The 19,631-nt window shown below is 53.1% G+C and overlaps 1 protein-coding gene across 2 annotated transcripts in view; it reads right to left on the bottom strand.

Annotated features, from left to right (window-relative positions):
• Nucleotides 1–19,631, bottom strand: part of RASGRF1 (Ras protein specific guanine nucleotide releasing factor 1) — a 127,581-nt gene that overhangs the window by 97,702 nt on the left and 10,248 nt on the right. For both annotated transcript variants that reach the window (XM_032263844.1, XM_032263845.1), the window contains exon 2: nt 2,364–2,470. In XM_032263844.1, the coding sequence (XP_032119735.1) occupies nt 2,364–2,470 (107 nt within the window). The remainder of the gene's footprint in view (nt 1–2,363; nt 2,471–19,631) is intronic.

The raw sequence follows: 19,631 nt of genomic DNA, 5'->3' as shown, positions 1-19,631 counted from the left end.
TTCCTTTTTCCTTTCCTTTCCTTTCTCCTTTCCTTTCCTTTCCTTTCCTTTCCTTTCCTTTCCTTTCCTTTCTTTTCTTCTTTTCTTTTCTTTTCTTTTCTTTTTTTTCAGACACAGAGTCTTGCCCTGTTGCCCAGGCTGGAGTGCAGTGGCACAATCGTGGCTCATTGCAACTCCCACTTCCCCGGTTCAAGCGATTCTCCTGCCTCAGCCTCCTGAGTAGCAGGGACTACAGGCGCCCTCCCCTGCTTGCCATGCCCAGCTAATTTTTGTATTTTTAGTAGAGATGGGGTTTTGATATGTTGGCCAGGCTGGTCTTGAACTCCGGACCCCAAGTGATTTGCCCAGTTTGGCCTTCCAAAGTGCTGGGATGTCAGGCATGAGCCACTGCACCTGGCCAACCTCACCTACTTTATGACACACAAATTTTGCCTCTTCATTATTCTTGGAATTCTTTTTCCCGTATCAATGCCTTTATTTAAGGCTTTTCTGTGGGGCAGGGGTGGGGAGAAACAAGCATTTCAGTGCTACCAATCTAAACCCATTAAGTCCCCAATCCCCTTACTCAGGCCAAATCTTAGCGTTTCCAGCTTCCCCAGATTCTCCCATTTCCCTGCAGATGGAAGTAACGTTCTCCCTCTTGCATTGCTTTATATTTAACACAGCCTCTATGCACCAGAGCTATTTGTGCATGCGTCTACTGTGCACCTGACTAGACTGTGATATCCCTGGGGGAATATTTATGTTTTATCCGTCTGTCTTCCAGCACTGTGAAGTGGGCCTGACTATTGGTTCATACGTGGCAACCTGGTCTCTGTAGCTAGAATGGATATCCCTTGAGGAAAGAAATACAGATCGCCTTTTCTCAGGGCCACGGTCATTGCTATAGTCATAATAAGGGCTTCTCATTAGCTAGCCTGACTCAAGGCTCAAGGAGGGGCCCTAGGATCCATCTATCCAGCCATACATACACCTTCCACACATGCCTTCAACTTGTCCATGCATCATCCATGTATTTTCTGTCAATTCGCCACTCATGTTTCATATATAAACTCAACAACTAGCTTTGCATCCATCCATCTTCCATCCGTCCATCCATCCATCCATCCTCCATCCATCCTTCTTCCATCCATCCATCCATCCTCCATCCATCCTCCATCCATCCATCCATCCTCCATCCATCCATCCTCCATCCATCCATCCATCCATCCTCCATCCATCCTCCATCCATCCATCCATCCTCCATCCATCCATCCATCCATCCATCCTCCATCCATCCATCCATCTATCCATCCTCCATCTGTCCATCCATCCATCCATCCTCCATCCGTCCATCCATCCATCCTCCATCCATCCATCCATCCATCCTCCATCCGTCCATCCATCCATCCTCCATCCGTCCATCCATCCATCCTCCATCTGTCCATCCATCCTCCATCCATCCACCCATCCTCCATCCATCCATCCATCCATCCATCCATCCATCCATCCTTGCATTCCTCTGACCCATATTTACTTTTATTAGGCCGTGGTAATACAAAGAATCACATCTGGTCCCTGCCCTCAGGAGCTTCCATTTTATAGGCGGTAGACACAGAAACACCATTTTCCACTAAGGTGGAAAGATCCACCTCCCAGAAGGGTGAGTCTGGGTGCTGCTGCCCCTGATGATGCTCAGCTCTGCCAGGCAATTGTCAGTTCTGGGACCACATCCTGGCTCACAAACCCATCATTTCCCCAGGACCCAAAAAAGGACTCAGGTCAGCTTGGAGCCCCCATTTTCTCTGTGGCACATATTGTCTTTGGCTTTCCACTGACCCGGTCCAGGGAGTCTTCCCTCCAGGGAGCATTTACCGCTGGGGCAGAGGGGAGGAGCAGGCCTAGAATCCCTGAGTGTCAAAGTTCAGAGAGGTTTAGAATGTCAGTCTCTGGATGAGAGAACCGAGGTCCAGAGAGTGAAGAGGTCTGGCTCACAGTCAAGAAGCAAATGAGTGGCTGCATCTAGGTCAAAATGTGGGAGGCCTTAGACTTCAGGAGCTGCAAAATCCTTTAGCCAAACCAAATCATACTGGGTTCTCCTAATGTAAAAAAGGCAGCTAGTGTGGGAGCAGGGCAGGAGCCGCAAAACTCATGGCCTCATATTCCCTGTGGCACCCAGAGAGGCACATCCCAGATGTCCAGGCTGTAAGGGTGGACCCTGCCAAGAGATGCTTCTTACAGCTTTGGCTCTCCTCTCCTCTCCTCCTTTCCCATGCCCTCCTGTTCGTGGGGCTTGGCTTTCTTCAAGAACAGGGCCCTTGGGTCTGGTCTCTTCTGCCTGGACTGTGGGGTGGGGGCTTCCTGCCCTGGCCAAGGAGACATACCTGGCGTGTGCAATGGCTGCCACCCATTCATCACAGTCTTTCGCGTCCTCTGTCCTCAGCTCCAAGGCTTTCTGGTTCTCATGGCTGAAGTTCACCGTGAAGTAATGCTGTACCAGAAAGAAAACATCGTCAATTACCAGGGTGTCCACAGAATCCACAGCGGCTCCTGTGATCCATCTAGCTGTTTTGCAAAGTGCCTGCTGCCACATCAGCTAGGCACAGATTCCTTCTTTGTGATCATCAGAATGCCATTCTATTTAGCAGTTTCCAATTCTCGATTAAAAGGGCTTTTGTACCGTGTAATAGAACCTACGCTTGGGATATTGTAGGAAGGAAAAAAATCACACAAAGCCCTGTTTGACAACAAATTGTAAAAAAGCCAGTTTTAAACCATCAGGCACGCTGGAGGGAAGGCAGGGAACGCACGCCATTAGACCATCCTTTTGGGAATTGGGTACCAATTCAATGCAGCATGTGTTTAATTCACGCCACAGAAATGGACTAAGTGTCCGTCTGGATCCTGGGGTTAGAGTGATGAGTAAACAGACACGGTCCCTGTAAGAGCCCACCGGAAGCCCCCTTTGTGTTGAGTGCAGGTGATTAACTTAGAACCACGCCACCCATGGGCCCTGCCCCTTAAGGACTCAGGGAAGCAGAAGAGCCAGACAATAGACACCCATCTGCAGTGTCGTTATATGAGTTAAATACACGTAAAGCTCTTAGGAGAACGCCTAGCACCTAGTAAGCACTGTAATTGCTATAATTAATGTGGTGCAATCACTACTGTCATGGAGGTAAGAGCAAAGGGCTGTGGGGGCACAGAGAAAGTCACCCACGGACTTATCTCAGGGTGATCAAGAGCACTTCCCAGAGGATGAGACGTTGGTTCTGGTTTTATTTCAGCTGAATGGAAGAGCATAGGGGGCAGCTTGTTGTCCAGAGCTCACAGCATATTTGGGAGGGGGAGGGGGCCGTACAGGGATGCCAGTGGGCAGGTGGGCAGGGGCCTGGGGTGCAGCTGAGGGGAGGGGGCGGTGGGGGGAGAGGGCGGCAGGGACAAAGCCCAGGATTCTGGTTTGAGCAACTGGACATGTTGGGGGAGTCAGACTGGGCGGGGGCGTTGGCAGGAGAGAGGGGCAGGGGCTCTGAGGGGCCAGCTCCACATGCAGAGGGATTTGTCGGAGAGAAAGGGCACACAAACCAAGTGCCAGGGGCCCGGCCTGGGCCTGGGCCTGGTGAAACTGGAAGGAGAGAGGCAGGGGGTGAGCTGCAAAGGAGCCCTTAGGTCTGCCATTCAGAGGCTGCATGACAGGCCAGCCACGGTGTGGCACTGAGCCAGAGAAGGTGCCCGTCCCTCAGTGTCCGGGTGGCAGGAACAGCAGCACAAGGTGCAGTGTGTAAACTGATTTTAGCCTCTGCTGACATTTATGTATTTTTGTTAATTGTCAGTCTAGGTGGCAGCGGGTGCATGTGAAGTGGGGGGCGGGGGGATGAGTGAAGACAGAGAGAGAGAGAGAGTTGTCACAGAGTCAATGTCTGTCTCTTGTTTCCTAGGAAACAGATAACTGGGGCTATAGAATGAAATGTCAGCTACAGCCTCAAATAACTGAATCCGAAAGGCTCCGGTGGGCACCCCGCCCCCTCGAGGAGGAAGCAGGTGACACAGTGGTGGGCGGCTACCTAGTGCCTTCCCTATCTCTCAAGAGATAGTGAACACACAGATGCTTGTTGCCCATGATCTCATTATTTCCACATTCACCAAGTGGAACAGGTATTGTGTGTGTTACAGCTGATGAACCTGAGGCTCAGAGAGGCTGACCTGCTTGCCTAAGGTCAAACAGTGGGAAAGCAGAGGAGCTGGGATGACACACCTGCAGTGGGCACCTGTCACCTGTTCAGGCCCTGGACTTGGCCTTGGGATGCAAAGACAGAAAGGCAAGGTCCCCATCTCAAGGAGCCTGTAGACAGGTGAGACTCAGAGTCCCAAATCAGAAACAAGGCACTCAGCTATGTACAGGTACAATGGGGTTGCTGGGTCTCCTTAAAGCCCCAAGGGGAATGTCCCAGAGCTATAGGGGCCCCTTGCTGGGACCAGAGCAGGAGTGTTCTCCTTCCTCACTGGGTCACCAGGGGACTCAGAGCTGCAGGGGTGATGGGCTTGGCTGAAGCCTCTCACCGCCCCGCCTCTCGCCCCAAGGAGGCTTCTTCCCAATCAGCTGCCTGAGTGTATGAGCAGGCGGCTCCCAGCTGCCCGTGTGTGCTGCAGTGCCCCCACAGACTCACCCTTGCTGGATGGAAACCTAACTGTGAGGGGGATGCCAGGAAGACCCTGCAGGCCTGAACCCAGCCATCAGAGACCTTGAGTTTCTGACCGCTGATGAGGCCCGACTCTCTGTCCCGCAGACCAGGCACAGGGCTCCTGGAGGCTCCCCTGAGGCTCTGCCCCTCCCTTCCCGTCACTCCTATAGTTGCTCGTCCTTCTGCCGCCCTGCTACTCCACCTGTGTGGCCTCGGTCTGACTCCATCGCCGCTCCCCGAGGTTAGGTCCACAACCTTCCTCCTGGGCTGCTGCCGCAGCCTCCTAACAAGTGTCCTGCTGGGGCGGTGGCTCACGCCTGTAATCCCAGCACTTTGGGAGGCTGAGGCGGGCGGATCACAAGGTCAAGAGATCGAGACCATCCTGGCCAACATAGTGAAACCCAGTCTCTACTACAAATACAAAAAAAATTAGCTGGGCATGGTGGCGTGGGCCTGTAATCCCAGCTACTTGGGAGGCTGAGGCAGGAGAATTGCTTGAACCCAGGAGGCGGAGGTTGCGGTGAGCCGACATGAAGCCATTGCACTCCAGCCTGGTGCCTGGTGACAGAGTGAGACTCCGTCTCAAAAAAAAAAAGAAAAACAAGTGTCCTGCGTCTGCTGTCCTCCTGGGATAGGAGACACTGCCTAGACCCTGGGTGACTAGGGGGCCTGGCATTCCAGTGAAGTGGCCAGTTTAGGGAGGGGTGGCCTTTGGGGCAGGCGTGGCCCAAAAGCTTCCCTGCGAGGTGTAACAGCCGGGCTCCAGGGGTCAGGGAGAGGTCTGGGAGTGTCCAGAGCTACTCAGCCTCCTGGCCAGAGGCACTGAGCCCAGGCAGTTATGACAGCCTCCATCACCTTAAGGAGAAGTGTAAACTGGAGGACCCAGCAAGCCCCAGGCATGGTACTAATTCTTAGTACACATCACCTGACTAGAGACACAAGCACTCTAGACATTGAGTCTGTTCTTCCCATTTAGTTGGGGACATGGAAGCAAGACACATTCATTTGTCCAAGGTCGTCAGGCCAGAAACAGCATCACTCCAGCCAGAATCTAGGGCTGCCTTTGCCCAATGCTGCTTTGCTGTTGCAGGAGGCCTAAGCTGGAATAGAAATGCCTCGAATGACTTGAGAGCCGTTTGTTCCCTCCGTGCTTCCACACGGCCCGACTGACTTGTAGAAAGTGTTTGCTAAGGGAAAGTCAGCTTCCGCCCTGTGGTTCTGAATCAGCACAGATCCGGACTTTAGGTAGTAAGTGAATGAGACTTTGCTCGCCCGTGGGAATCAGTAGGGACAGAGATAGAGATGGAGGCAGGGACAGTGATAAGAGAGAGCTAGATGGGTGGGGGCAGGTGGGAGAGGGAGGAGCCTACAGACACACAGAGACTAGTGAAATCCACTGGGAAAGACCAAAGCCCACGTGTAGAGAGAAGGGATGAGCGCTAGGCTCCTGGAGGATACTGGGTAAAATGGAGCTTGGAGAGTTGAAAGGGGCTCCACGAGAATGTCAGATTTCCAAACCTATGTGTAGGAAAACCTAAAACACAACAGTGCTGTGGGGAAAAAAGGGAATTTTTTTGTGAGCCTTGCTGTGTGCCTGTCACCCTGCAGGCATTGCCCCTGTGTTCCTGAGGCGCCCAGCCATGGGGGAGGTAGGTGGCGCGGCCCCATTTCACAGAGGGGGCTGCGGCTTAGAGGTGGGTGTGAGGTGCCTCTGCGATTGCTGTCGGGTGGCTTCGCTCTCAGCCCAGGGCCCTTCTGTTCATCGTGTTTGTTCCCTTCACTGTAATAGACAAGAGTTAATAGGGGGCAAGTGGCTTCCTGGGTAGAGACAGAGGACTGAAAAGGGGGTCCTATCTGATGTCAGCTCTGCCGTTGAGACAGTGTGGCTTGGGGGCAAGTAAGTCTCTTTCTCTTTGTCATCCTTAGCTTCCTCATCTATGAAATGGGGAATTCCGATGAGCTGGGGTCAAGGTCTTTTCAAACTAAACACACACACACACACACACACACACACACACGCTTTTCTATCTATCCATCTACTGATATATCTATCTGGAGAATGTGAGTGAGCGTGTGCACGCTTGGATGTGTGTGTACGTGCTCTGAGTCTTTCCCTGCACTTCTGGATATGCCTGGGGTGTTCCCAGTGTCTCCTGTAGCTCTCAGAGGCTGTGTATGTTTCTGGCCCCTCCTTCTCTGTCAGGGTCAAGTGTGTGGCCTGGGTGTGGTCTGAGGGCCAGGGCATGGCACTGTGTCCTGGGCTCAGCCTGGTAAGCTGAATCCCAGGCATCACACAGACCAGAGATTCAGGTCCCAGGGTGAAAGCGTTTGCCTGGACCTCAGGCCTGGCCTGGCTTAGGCTGGGGATGGTGTCTCTATGCCCTCCATCCTTCCCCTCACCTACAGGACTCCTCCCTCAGGCCTCTCCTTCCTTGGAGCCTCATGGCCTGGCTGACCCTCGGGTTTTACACTGCTCAGGGCCAGGGCCTCCGACTGCTTCATTTGGAAACTCTAGGACTCTGCTCAGAGCCTAGTATGGAGTGAACACTGATGAATAGCTGAAGAATGAGTGAATGTTGAACAGACACATGAATGCTTTGCCTCGGGGTTCTGATGACGTCCTGATGAAGCACCCAGGACCTCATGGTGGTCCTCACCCCTCTTGCACTTGTTAATAATCGTGATTTTACAGGCAACCTTTCCGGGCACTTGTGATGTGCCAGCCACAGTGCTGTGTCTCTCAGGGACACAGGCACATGTGGAGGGGGGCAAGGCCCTGTTTGCTGTCTTTGGTTAGTGAGGATCTGTAACCGCTGTTTTTGTCCCAAGATAGGCTCACCCCAAATATGCGGAGCCCTGGGAGCGAGGAATATAAGTGATAGAATGTTCTCTGTGCCAATCAATTTCCCATCTTTATCCTGCTTTCCAGCCAGGATGGAGGGACTGGGTGGACTTCTCCAGGGGAAGCAGGTCCTGCTGCAGCAGTTGGACAGAAAGAGAATTTTTGATGATGGTATCAGAATAGCAAAGACTATAAATGCTGGTGTTTCTTAAGTAGGGGAAGGCAAAGATTTGAAGGAAATGGCGGCAGAAGGAGAACTTCCTGCCATGCCTGATTACTGGGCCCTTGAGGTTCCCGGGATGAGAAGGTCCTGATGTGTGTCTGCCTTCCTCACCCACTGCCAACATTTTTTTTTTTCTTTTGAGACAGTGTCTTGTTCTGTCACCAGGTGCTAGGTTGGAGTGCAGTGGCAGGATCTCAGCTCACCGCAACCTCCGTCTCCTGGGTTCAATCAGTTCTCCTGCCTCAGCCTCCCGAGTAGCTGGGACTACAGGCGCGCACCACCACGCCCAGCAATTTTTTTTTGTATTTTTAGTAGAGATGGGGTTTCATCATGTTGCCCAGGATGGTCTCGATCTCTTGACCTTGTGATCTGCCTGCCTCGGCCTCCCAAAGTGCTGGAATTCCAGGCGTGAGCCACCGTGCCCAGCCTGCCAACGTTTTAATATAAAAATTTTAAACATTCACAAACATTCTAATTATTTTACATTAAAAACCCATATTCCACCACCTAGCTTCCACCATTACACTTTATGGCATTTGCAGAAAACCTCGGCCTTTTTGAGGCTCTTATGTACGATTCACCCAGATGGAAGATTCCCTGCCATAAGCTGGCACAGACCCCTGGAGACAGTGGAAGCCCCCCTCCTTAACCCAGGATGTCCCCGTGAGGTCCATGGATGGTGACGGCAGGGGCTGGGAGTAATGTTTGGAGCACCTTGGTTCTGCCTGGGAAATGCTCAGGTCGCATTTGATCCCATAGGTGTGAGGTTGGGTCTGGGATATGCTTGTGTGTCCTGTTGGTCTTCTGGGGCTTTGGAAAGGGAGAGCACATGGAAGTCTCAGGGGTGCAATAGTCCAGCTTTGTGGTCTAGTTTGGGTCAAGGAGCCCACTCTCCACCCAGCCCCTACCTGGGCTGCTCCCTGAGATGCTGATCACCACCTGCGGAGGTCTGCCCTGCAGACCCTGACTCAATGACCGGATGAATGAATGCACTCACACACTGCAATACAGTGAATCTCAGCGGGCTAGGGATGGCCGGTTAGCTGCAGCTGCCCTCTGAAAGCTGCTGACCGGCCTTCCAAAAGGTTTGAGACTATAATCTTCTAACTTTCCCTAATATTTTGCCAGCCACCGCGACTGAATCCCAGCAGCCCCTCCGACAGACAGAACATAACTGGGGAAAAAGGGAGAGACACGCTTCAGTTCAGCCTTAGTTTCTGTCTCGGGTTTTTTAAAAAAGGGAGACTCTGTTTGGCACACTTGATTTCCTTTTGAGATAAAGACATGCCCTTTATAATTGGAGGAGGACAAGGCAGGCAGAGGTTCATATTCCTAGATGTTTCAGAGGACAACCAGTGACAGGGACAACTGGCATTGTGTTACGTGGGAAATGCCGTGGTCGGTACTACTTGCTAGCTGTGGAACCGGGGGACAGTCGCTGGATGGCTCTCATGTCAGTTTCTTCACTTCCAAAACGGGCATAAGGAGAGTCCCTTCCTTGCATGGTTGTTTAGAGAGTCAAGTGAGCTACTCCTGATGCCTGCAAGCAAGCATCCAGTACACGTTCACTCTGCTTATTTCATTAATATCTTTCTAACATTGTCTTTGGGAAGCTTGGGCGCCTACTTTAAAGCACAGGTGATTTCTTGGCTGGTAGGCTCCGATGAGGGCTCGGGGTACAAATACAATTATCTTCTAGGCCTTAATCCATTTTAGAAGTTCAGGACAACACCAGCGGAATAGTCACAAAGTGGATGAGGTCTGAATTATGTATCTCATGGGTGATTGGTGGCTGCACAGGAGCATGTCAAGGCTCAGGGCAGCCCTCCCCAAGGGACACTCAGACCTCTTATCCTCTGCTGGTCTCCAGCCCTGGGAGAGCAGCTGCACCCTCAGGCTGGGCTGCCGATGCTCATGCTGTGTTCCCAAGGAACAAATATGCAACGGAGAGGGCTGTTGTCTGGACCTGCTTGAGTCTGAAGCCTTGTCTTCATGGCGGGTCCCAGGACCCACCTCAAGGCTGTCTCCCGTTACTGCACCCTCAACAGGGAGCAGGGCGGCCTCTGGCACAGATGGGCCAAAGTTCTAGAAAGAGCTCTAGAAAGCTCACCTCTTGGCTCTTTGAGCCTGGAAAGAGATCATTTCCTCTCCTCTCTGTTCTTTCCGATTTTCTCTCTGTCTCTCTCTGTTGCATCCTCTGCAGCTTTCTTTTTTATCTTTTCTTTCTGGGTTTTTTTTTTTTTTTTTGTCAGAGTCTCACTCTGTTGCCCAGGCTGGAGTGCAGTGGTGCAATCTCTGCTCACTGTAACTTTCACCTTCTGGGTTTGATTATCCTGCCTCAGCCTCCCGAGTTGCTAGGACTACAGGTATGCGCCACCATGCCTGGCAATTTTTTTTTTTTTTTCTATTTTTAGTAGAGATGGGGTTTTGCCATGTTGGCCAGGCTGGTCTTGAACTCCTGTCCTCCAGTGATCCACCCGCCTTGGCCTTCCATAGGTGTGAGTCACCGCACCTGGCAGCTGTCTCCTTTGTTTCTGTTCCTGCCTTTCTCCTCTGTGTCCCCTTCCCAGGTCTTCCCTCCCCACTCTGCCCAGCTTCTTTTCACATGGCAGATGAAGTCAGCTGGTCAGGGTGGCATCGGCTGCAGAGCAGCCCCCTATATTGGGGTCCCCTGGCTTCCCTTTTCTTGGCCCACTCCTCTTCTCCAGGCTGTGCTCAGTGTACTAGGGCCAGGGGCTCCCATCCCCTTCTCCCTGTCCTAGAAGTCTGAACACATATCTTCTGGCCCTAAGGCTCGCTCTCCTGTCCCTGTGATCTTTTCTGGCTGGCTTGGGTGTGCTTTGAGAGAGGCTGAAGCAGCACCATCTGCTATTGGGAAATGAGCTTAGGGAGCAAGGAGGGAGCCACTGACCTGCTTTGGTTCGAGGGCCCAGCTCCAAAGCCTCAGTGGGGCCAGCTCAGCTCCCCAGAGCTTTGAGACAGCTGGAGAGAACTGAAGAGCATTATATGACCAGTGACTGCCTGAGGACTGCATGAGGGTGGCGGTCTGGAAGGGATTTCTGGGGGTTCTTGATAAATAATCTTAATGTCAGTTATCTGCTATGCAGATATCCCTGCATAGCACCAGGGCTCTTGAGGCAGTCTCACAACCTCGGCTGGTGTCAGTTCAGAGCTAAAGCGGACCCGATCCACCTCTGGAAGCTGAACTCCCACCTGCGCTTCCTTAGAGTTACAAGGTTGGTCAGAGGACAGATCCCTGCAAAGCTGCAGAGTGAAAAGCAGACTCACCCTGGAGGTCCCACTGGAGTTGCTGTGATGAGGCCAGGACCACAACTTGGGCATCCTCAGAATGATGCTGAGACCAACCAGAGCTACCTGGAGCTTCTCAGAGTCTGGAGGACTCACCCCAGACAACATAGCCTCAGTGTGACCACAGGATAGGACCCAAGTTGCACCTGCCACAACAGTGTGACCACATAAGCTTGCCTCAATCCCGGTTGGATTCCTCTGCAGAGCAGCAGCATTGTTCTGGACTCGGTTCCAGGGACACGCTAGAGCTCGTCAATGCAACAGATGCCCTCATGCCTGCCTCCCCTGGGCCCTGGGTGGGATCAGGACTCACTATATGTGATCAAGGATACAGGATAAATTCAGATGTAGGACCTGAGTCCAGGTTTCAACAACGAGTCTTCACAGGCTTAGCTAAAGTTGCTGGAACAGATCTAACACCCGCTGCGGCCCCTCACCAGACTGCCGGGATCCTGGGCAGCGGAATCATGATGGCTGAGAAGCCCACGGCTCTTCCTAAGAGCAGCTGGTTCCTCCGGGGAGGCTGGGCTGGGGTTCTCCCCTTACCTGGACTGGAACCAGGTTTAGAGCAAGGGTAGGCACCTGAGGTGAGGGGTCAATCTCTACACTGGCCAGGGCTCCCCGAACTGCCCCAACAGGGAAGTGAGGCTGGGAGTTTGTCTTAGGACATATGAGGAGGGGCAGTTGGTTGGCAGGATCATAAACTGTAAGGAGAACACTGGGAGTCAGGGTTGTGAGACAAGATGGGTTATGAACAAGCAGAAACTACGAAGGGCAGGTGAGCAGGAGGTGTGAGGCCAAGCAGAAGTAGCAGAACACCGAGGGCGGCACTGGCAGACCTGGGAGCCGGTGAGTTGCACTGATGGTGGGAGCTGGAGGGGGTGTTTCAGGCTCTGCCTGCAGGTGGCTGGGGATGGCTGGGAACAAGACTGGCTGCCCGGGACACCTGGATTCCAGCCCTTCTCAGCTATGTGTGGTGGGAATGCCGCCTGTACTGTGGTTCTTGTTCTTTCTGGAATGTTCTACCACCCCGACTGCCATGAGAATCCTTAAAGTCACTGGAGCAGTAGCAGATCACCTTGGAATTTGTTAGAAACATAAGTTCTTGGGCTCTACGTCAGACCTGTGTTTTGAAACAAGCCTCCAGGTAATCTTGCTGCACCCTGGGGTGTGAGACGCATTGCTTAAGACCAGCCGCCGTCACTTCAGATAAAACTGCATGCGGGGACAGGACTGTCTTCAGTCCCGCTGGGTGCCACCAGTTTTCCAGGACCGGGCTCGGATCTCCAGCTCTGCTGGTCAGCAGCTGCCCCGGAGGTGAGTAGGTGTAACAATGCATTTCTCCTGCTTCGCTGTCCCAGTTGTCCACTCCAAATCCCTTGGGGCGCTTGCTAAAAATGTAGACCTCCAGGCCCCAGCAGGCCTTCTGAATCAGGATCCCTAGGGGAAGAGCTGAGGTTTATTTTAAAGAGCACCCTAGGTGATTCCTTACGTGCACAAGGTTCAAGGAGAACTGATAAGCCCATGGCTCCTTCTAAGGGCGACTGGTCCCTGTGGGGAAATTGGGCTGAGGTTCTTCCCTGAACTGGACTGAAGCCAGGTTAGGGTGGGGATAGACAGGTGACGTGAGGGTCAGTGATGGGTAGTCTTATCATAATCCAGAGACACCTCCGAACCTGGCTTAGCCCAGCCTGCAAGGACAGCCTCACTGCTACCAGGGCACTCACCAGTGTGGGGGCAGAGCCAGTACCCTACGTAGAGCTTCACCTGGGCGGGAGGCCCAGGTCCACTACCACACCTGGAAGGTGTCAGGGGCTGTGTAGAAAGACCCTTACCATGAGCCTCACTAGCCTGCATGGGCTAACGCAGAGCCACACCCAGGCCTCATAACGCATCCGGGGATTCAGAGAACCGTCGCCGGGGTCCAGCTGCAGTTATATGAACAGACCGGAGCCTCATTCAGGGACTCCACAGAAATGCAACAGAGGAAGAAACCAGCAATGGGCCACACCCGATTTTGCTGGAGAAGAGGCAAGACTTGGCGAACCACTTCTAAAGCCCAGGTAGGGCTGTAGAGATGGATGCAGAGCTCCACCTGGGGCCTCCACAGAGATCAAGGATGGACCTGGAGTTTTCCTAGACCCGAAGTAAGAGATGGATAACCTGATGTGGGATTCCACCCCGAGTCCTAAGATCAATTGAGAAATACTCACAGCATCGAAATCACTAACAGATCCGCAGTGACCCCAAGGGCCTTCCCAGGTGCAGGGGGAGAGCCTGGGCCTCTGGAGGCTTCACCTGGGTTCCTGAGTATCCCTAGACCTGCAAGTCTCCGCCATGGCTAGGAACTGGAGTCTGGCATCCCCAGGTGATTCCAATAGGCAGCGAAGGTCGAGAACTACTTTCTAGTCTAGACTTTTGCCTGGCGCCTCAGTAGGAAAAGAGGGATCGATCCACAAACTATAGCTGCGCACTACCAGGCTCATAGGCGGGGATTCAGAAATCACACCTGGGGTTGTGCCAGGACCAGACTCACACGTGGGTCCATGTCTTTGCTGGAGGAAATGTTCGGGAACTACACCTGTGGCCTCAGCTGGCCTGGAGGTACATGAGCTCCAATCCGTATCTGGCCCCTGTGTGCCCTTCCTCCCTCCTGTCTGACCTGGCGGCAAAATGGCCCCTGCTACCCTGGATCATTCTGGAGCTGGCTCTACCTTCCCTCTAGAAGCTGGGGCTGCGGGCTTGAAGCCCCACCTGCTTAACCTCTTGCCTCCTGCCTCTTCAACTGACCAGCAGCCCCAGCAGCCCCTCCACTGAATGCAGTACACTGGACAACCAATGACAGTAGGGTGACCAATTGTCCTCGGTTTGCCTGAGACTAAGTTTCCTGGGGGCGTGGCACTTTCTGTACTAAAACCAAGACCGTCCTGAGCAGAGTGGGATGGTTGGTCCCCCTACAGACAGAGGAGCAGTGGAAACCTCCGTGGCTAAGCCTGGGTCTGGCGGTGCTGCTCAGAGCTGGGCAGCCTGCACACCCTTTTGATTTCTCTGAGCGCTGGTTCCTTCCCGGCAAACAGGCCCAACAACACTTGCCTCGGTCAACTCTATACATGTGGTATTAGAGTGAAAATTTCCCACACCTCTTACTCTCCAAGTCATTTTTCGTTCATTAATTCAACCAGTATTTTATTCAGCGCCCCCTTGAAGCCAGACATGGTTCATTCTGCTGCCATCAGTGGCGACACACATGCCAGCCGTATATGCGCTTTCGGAAGGGCAGGATTGCTCTTCCTAACAGGTGAGCTGCCAGGAGCTCCCAACAGTGCCCCGTTCTGCGCCATCAACGACATTCTCAGCATGTATCATCATGACATTCTGATGATGTTTCCAGCTACAGCCCATAATCTCAATCCAGGCTACACATGAGCGATGTCTGGGAACTTAAAGAGGCACTGTCGCTCAAGTCCTTCCTCAGATCCATTTAAACAGAGTGGTGGGCGGGGAGAGGAGGGGAGGTTGCAGGCACTGGTCTTTTTGAAAGCCCCCCAGCTGATTACAAGCATGCAGAGCCTCAAACCCCTGAGGGAGGAGCAATGTGGCTGTTGTCATTCCGACTTCCCTGCCCCTCATGCCCTCTGACAGACCCATGGTCCTGGATGCAGCCGCCTGGAGCAGCAGTGGACATGCACCAGGGGTCACCCGTCTGGGGCTCCTAGGAATATGGCATAGTGGCACAGAGAGACCAGACTGGTGAGCTGCGTGTGCTGAGCTCTGAGTGGAAGGAAGAACTAAGAAGGAAACAGAAGGGTCTCAGAGAAAGTAGTAAGAGGTGGTAATAGAACTCAAGGGGTGGGGGCAAGGCCAGGCGGAGGCCGTCCCTGGTTCAGGCAATGGAGACCCACGCGTGTATTTTCTCTCTGGGTTCCATTAACTACTGCTGTGTTTCTTCCAGGATAATCCGCTCTTGTTCAAGCTGCTTTGAGCAAAAGGCTCCTGTTCCTTTCAAAGAAATGACTCCTGACCAAGAACGCTCCCTGGAGCCTGGCACCATGCCTTGGTCGGGGCACAGGGTAGCCCTGGTTGGCTGAATGGGTGACTGGAAGCATTTGTCACCACTGCCCGGGAGCCCAGCTTTTTAACTGGTTAATAGCAAAAGCACAAAGCGGGTGGCGCTGAATGTGCCATGCAGGCATGGGCAACGGAGCTGGTTGGAAGGGGTTGGGGGGGATGGCTTTTCATGAAAGCCATCTGTGCCTCTTCAGGGAGAGCCCACAGGGCACGGCGCAGTCCTTCCATAAGGAGCCTTTTCTGGAATCCCCATGGAATCTTTTTGTTTTCAATATTTTTGGGAAGATCTATCAATATTCCATAAAACCAGTGTTCCCGGGCGTCCACTTGGGGCCCTGGGGTTGTGGCATCTGCCGGGTTTGGAGTCATCAGACCCAGGTTCAAATTTATTATTTATTCTTTAGCCTTGGGGTCTTCGACATGCCTCTTCCCTTCTGTGGACGGTTTCCTCTGTCACAAAACGGGGACAATATTGCCCGGCTTACAGGGTTGTTTAAGACGACATTGCGGGAGCTCCTGGTTTATGAAAAAGCTTCAGCAGTGTGTTGTAAACCACTGGGTTCCTTTGCAAGGTCAAATGATGGGTCTAATCAACCTAGAAACGGCACGTCCATGGAAGACACGCCTGCATGAGCATTCGTATGCCTGCACATGTACACACAATGCGGGATCCAGACGCCGTCCTGAGGGCGTGGTGGGGAGAGGCTGGAACCGGAATGGTTGTAGGCACACAAAATCAGTGGGTTATAGGGAGTTAGTGTTTGTGGTATCCTTGACACTATCTTCAGTTCCTTATTCCCACTGTGTAACTGGCTGCCAGCTGGACCTGTTTTTCCCGTCTAGCATTTCTGGAATCTGTGCCCTCCCCCATCCTCACTGCCCTGCCTGCTTCAGGGCCTCATCACTACCCACCTGGACCATCCGACAGTCCCCTCTGGTCTCCTTGCCCCCTCCAATTCATCCCGCCTTTCGGGAGTTCAGACCTGCTGCCTGGGCCTCAGCCACCCTCTGAGAGAAGGAGTGGGGGGTGGGCTCAGGGATGGATGCCCTCACTCTTGGCTGACCCCAACCCTTACTAGGTCCCACTCTACTGCCCTGGTCAGGCAGGGCCAGCTGTCCCCATCTGGGCCCTGGCTCACTGACGTTTGGGGTCCAGTGCTCAGCCGGCACTGTGCTCATGCCACATGCTGCATCTCAGCCCAAAGGGGCTGTGCTAGAGAGCACGTGGTGTGTGTGCACCCAGCCTGGCCTGGGGTCCATCTCCTCTCCTTCCTTCCTTCTATATGGGGACATGCATCTAGGCTCCTCCCAGATCATACAGCTCCCTTTCCCACCACCTTCCCAGGGGAAGTCACTCTGTCCTGTGACCCTTTCCCACCTCCTTCCCAGGGAAGTCACTCTGTCCTGTGACCCTTTCCCACCTCCTTCCCAGGGAAGTCACTCTGTCCTGTGACCCTTGTAGTCCAGCCCAAGAGCATCTTCTGACCTCTCTCACAGCTGCTGCAATGCTGGACATGCTCATCAATGCTGGTTCCTCCCAGCCTGGCTGCACACTCTCATGCCCCGGTGCACAGTGGGGGATTCACTAAGCACAGTATTCAGTATTCCCAAGTCGGGGAATACTTCCGGCACTTGTGGGGCCAGCAGAGGCCAATACTTCCACTGAACAGGAAGTATCAGCTTTTCCCGTGTCCCCCGGTTCCCCCACACCAGAAAGAGCTCATCCACCCTGACGACTCATACTCACTACCTCTCCTGACATGGCTTCAGACCGGGTCAGGACCCGACTTCGTGACCTCCTTCCTAGTTCCGATTGGTTTATTTCTGCCCAGCTCTGAGTTCTCCAGTCTGAGTCTTCCTGGGTCCTGGTGACTGCCCCGGGACCTCTGCTTTGCCCCTGATCTGAGTGCCTGTCTCAGGTCTTTGTCCAGATCACCAGTCTCCTTTAGAGCCTGAGCGGTGCATCACTCTGGGCCCCAACCCAGCCCAGGATGAGGCCTGCAGCCAGAGGCTGACCTCCCAGGAGCCATGCTACCTGCTGGAGTATCCTCCCTGCCTGGCCTTGCTGGGAGTGCGGAGGAAGTAGGTAAGAGGACATCTCGGAGGTGACTGCAACCTCAGGGCTTAGAAGCCCTTGAAAGCTCCCTGCCCCCCCGCCGGGCGCAGTGGCTCAAGCCTGCAATCCCAGCACTTTGGGAGGCCGAGGCGGGAGGATCACCAGGTCAAGAGATCAAGACCATCCTGGCCAACGTGGTGAAACCCCGTCTCTACTAAAAATACAAAAAAATTAGCTGGATGTGGTGGCCTGCGCCTGTAGTCCCAGCTACTTGAGAGGCTGAGGCAGGAGAATTGCTTGAACCTGGGAGGCAGAGGTTGCGGTGAGCTGAGATTGTGCCACTGCACTCCAGCCTGGTGCCTGGCAACAGAATGAGACTCTGTCTCAAAAAAAAAAAAGAAAGCAAGTCACCCTCTTTCAGAATCAGCCTGGAACGAGGCTGTGCTTGCCTCCAAGGCCTGGGAGCCCATGCCAGTGTGGTGCTCTATATCTCTGCCTGTGGCAGGGTCTCTGTTTTAGTGTGAACAGCCCCAAGGCCTGGGCGCCACGGTTACAGACGAAATGGGTCCTGGTGGCTGTTACACTTGGCTGGTCCTGCACAGACATCTTTCAGTCTGTGATGACACCTCAGCCAGCCTGCTCTCCCCTTGTCAACAGCCCCCTTTCTCGTGCTTGCTGAATGGAGGCACCAACTTCAGTGTGGATGTGTCTGCCCTTCCCCTTCCGTCAAAAACTTGGTTGGAAATGGTGCACGCGCAGGGATATTTACTTATTAACTGCAGCTCCATTTCTAACAGCAAAAGACTTTACTCAAGTATTCCTCATTCCTGGCCAAAATAAATAAATAAATAAATAAAAATGATAGCATGTCCACACCATGGAATACTATACAGCCATGAAAAGGTGATCAGCATACTCAGAGAATTCTCTCCACAATAGCAGAAAAACCTGGTGCAGACTCTATGTTACAATTTATATTACAACGAAACACGCATGCATGTGGCTGGACAGATGTTTGCATGTGTACGTATATATAAAATCCCTCCGGGAAGATGCATAGGAAACTGATATAAGGGCCACTGGGGAAGGGAGCAGGGTCATTACAGTAGTATTGTCACTGTATACTTTTTTTGTCTGTTTTGAATGTTGAACTATGGAAATGCATTACCAATCCTAAAATTTAAAATAAAAGTGCAGAGGAAGTAGGTAAGACGACATCTGGGAGGTGACTGCAATCTCAGGGCTTAGAAGCCCTTGAAAGCTCCCTGCCCCCACCCCCCACCCCGGCCAGGCGCAGTGACTCAAGCCTGTAATCCCAGCACTTTGGGAGGCCGAGGCGGGAGGATCACCAGGTCAAGAGATCAAGACCATCCTGGCCAACATGGTGAAACCCCGTCTCTACTAAAAATACAAAAAAAGAAGGCCATGGCTTTCTGAGAGGGTCCAGTTGCCCATCCATTCCCCAGGCTTCTCCACACTGCACCTAGTGTTATCTGGACGCCAGGAAACTTCTTCCTGGGACCCCGCCATTTCAGTCTCCTGGAGTGTGGTCTCCACTGAGCATGCTCAGCCTCCCTGCAGAGCCAGGAGATGCTGCTCACCCGGCAGCCACCTCAGGGCTCAGAAGCGCCTGTGCCCTTGAGGTCATCATCATTTCCCTGCTGGTCGCCCTGTGCAAGCTTCTGGGACACAAGTGCTTTTTTTTTTTTTTTTCGCTTGGAGGGGGGGGGTTTCGCTCTTTTGCCCAAGGTGGGGGGCAGTGGGGCCTTCTTTGTCCACCCCAACCTCCGCCTCCTGGGTTCAGGCAATTCTCCTGCCTCAGCCTCCTGAGTAGCTGGGATTACAGGCACATGCCACCATGCCCAGCTAATTTTTTGTATTTTTAGTGGAGACCGGGTTTCACCATGTTGACCAAGATGGTCTCGATCTCTTGACCTCATGATCCACCCGTCTCGGCCTCCCAAAGTGCTGGGATTATAGGCGTGAGCCAGCGCGACCGGCCAAGTGCTCTTAACTGAGCAACTGGACTTTGTCTTTCTGTGAGCCAGCTGTCTCATAACCAGCCTGTTTCCCTCTTGCTTAGGCTACCAGGAAACTCTAACATGGGATTACTTGCATCTCCTCACTGGTGCTCCAGCCCCAATACTGGCTCTTCTCCTGAAACACCAGCCCTTCACCCCACCCCCAATTCCTTGCTGCCGGCAGATGTGACCACAGGTGAAGGAAGCTGGATAGACACTAGTGCAGTGTGGGGGCAGAAAGGCCCAGTGAGGGGGCAGGAAGGCCCATTGCGGGAGGAAAGGGGTGGGAGGGCAGCAGCAGGCTGAGGGCACAGAGCAGCTGGGCAGGCTGAGGGCACTACAGGTGACCAGACTCTTCCAAACTATTCCACTAATTTCTTGAGTTTGGCTAAGAGTACCCAGAAGGCATCTAAACAAAGTTGATTATATTTCACTCATAGACTTAGTTATA

The sequence above is a fragment of the Sapajus apella genome, unplaced genomic scaffold, assembly GCF_009761245.1.
Source record: "Sapajus apella isolate SASKATOON/1434 unplaced genomic scaffold, GSC_monkey_1.0 scaffold139, whole genome shotgun sequence".
In the NCBI taxonomy this organism is placed as follows: domain Eukaryota; kingdom Metazoa; phylum Chordata; class Mammalia; order Primates; family Cebidae; genus Sapajus; species Sapajus apella.
Note: the sequence above shows the minus strand (reverse complement) of the source record. Positions and strands in the feature narration are given on the sequence as shown.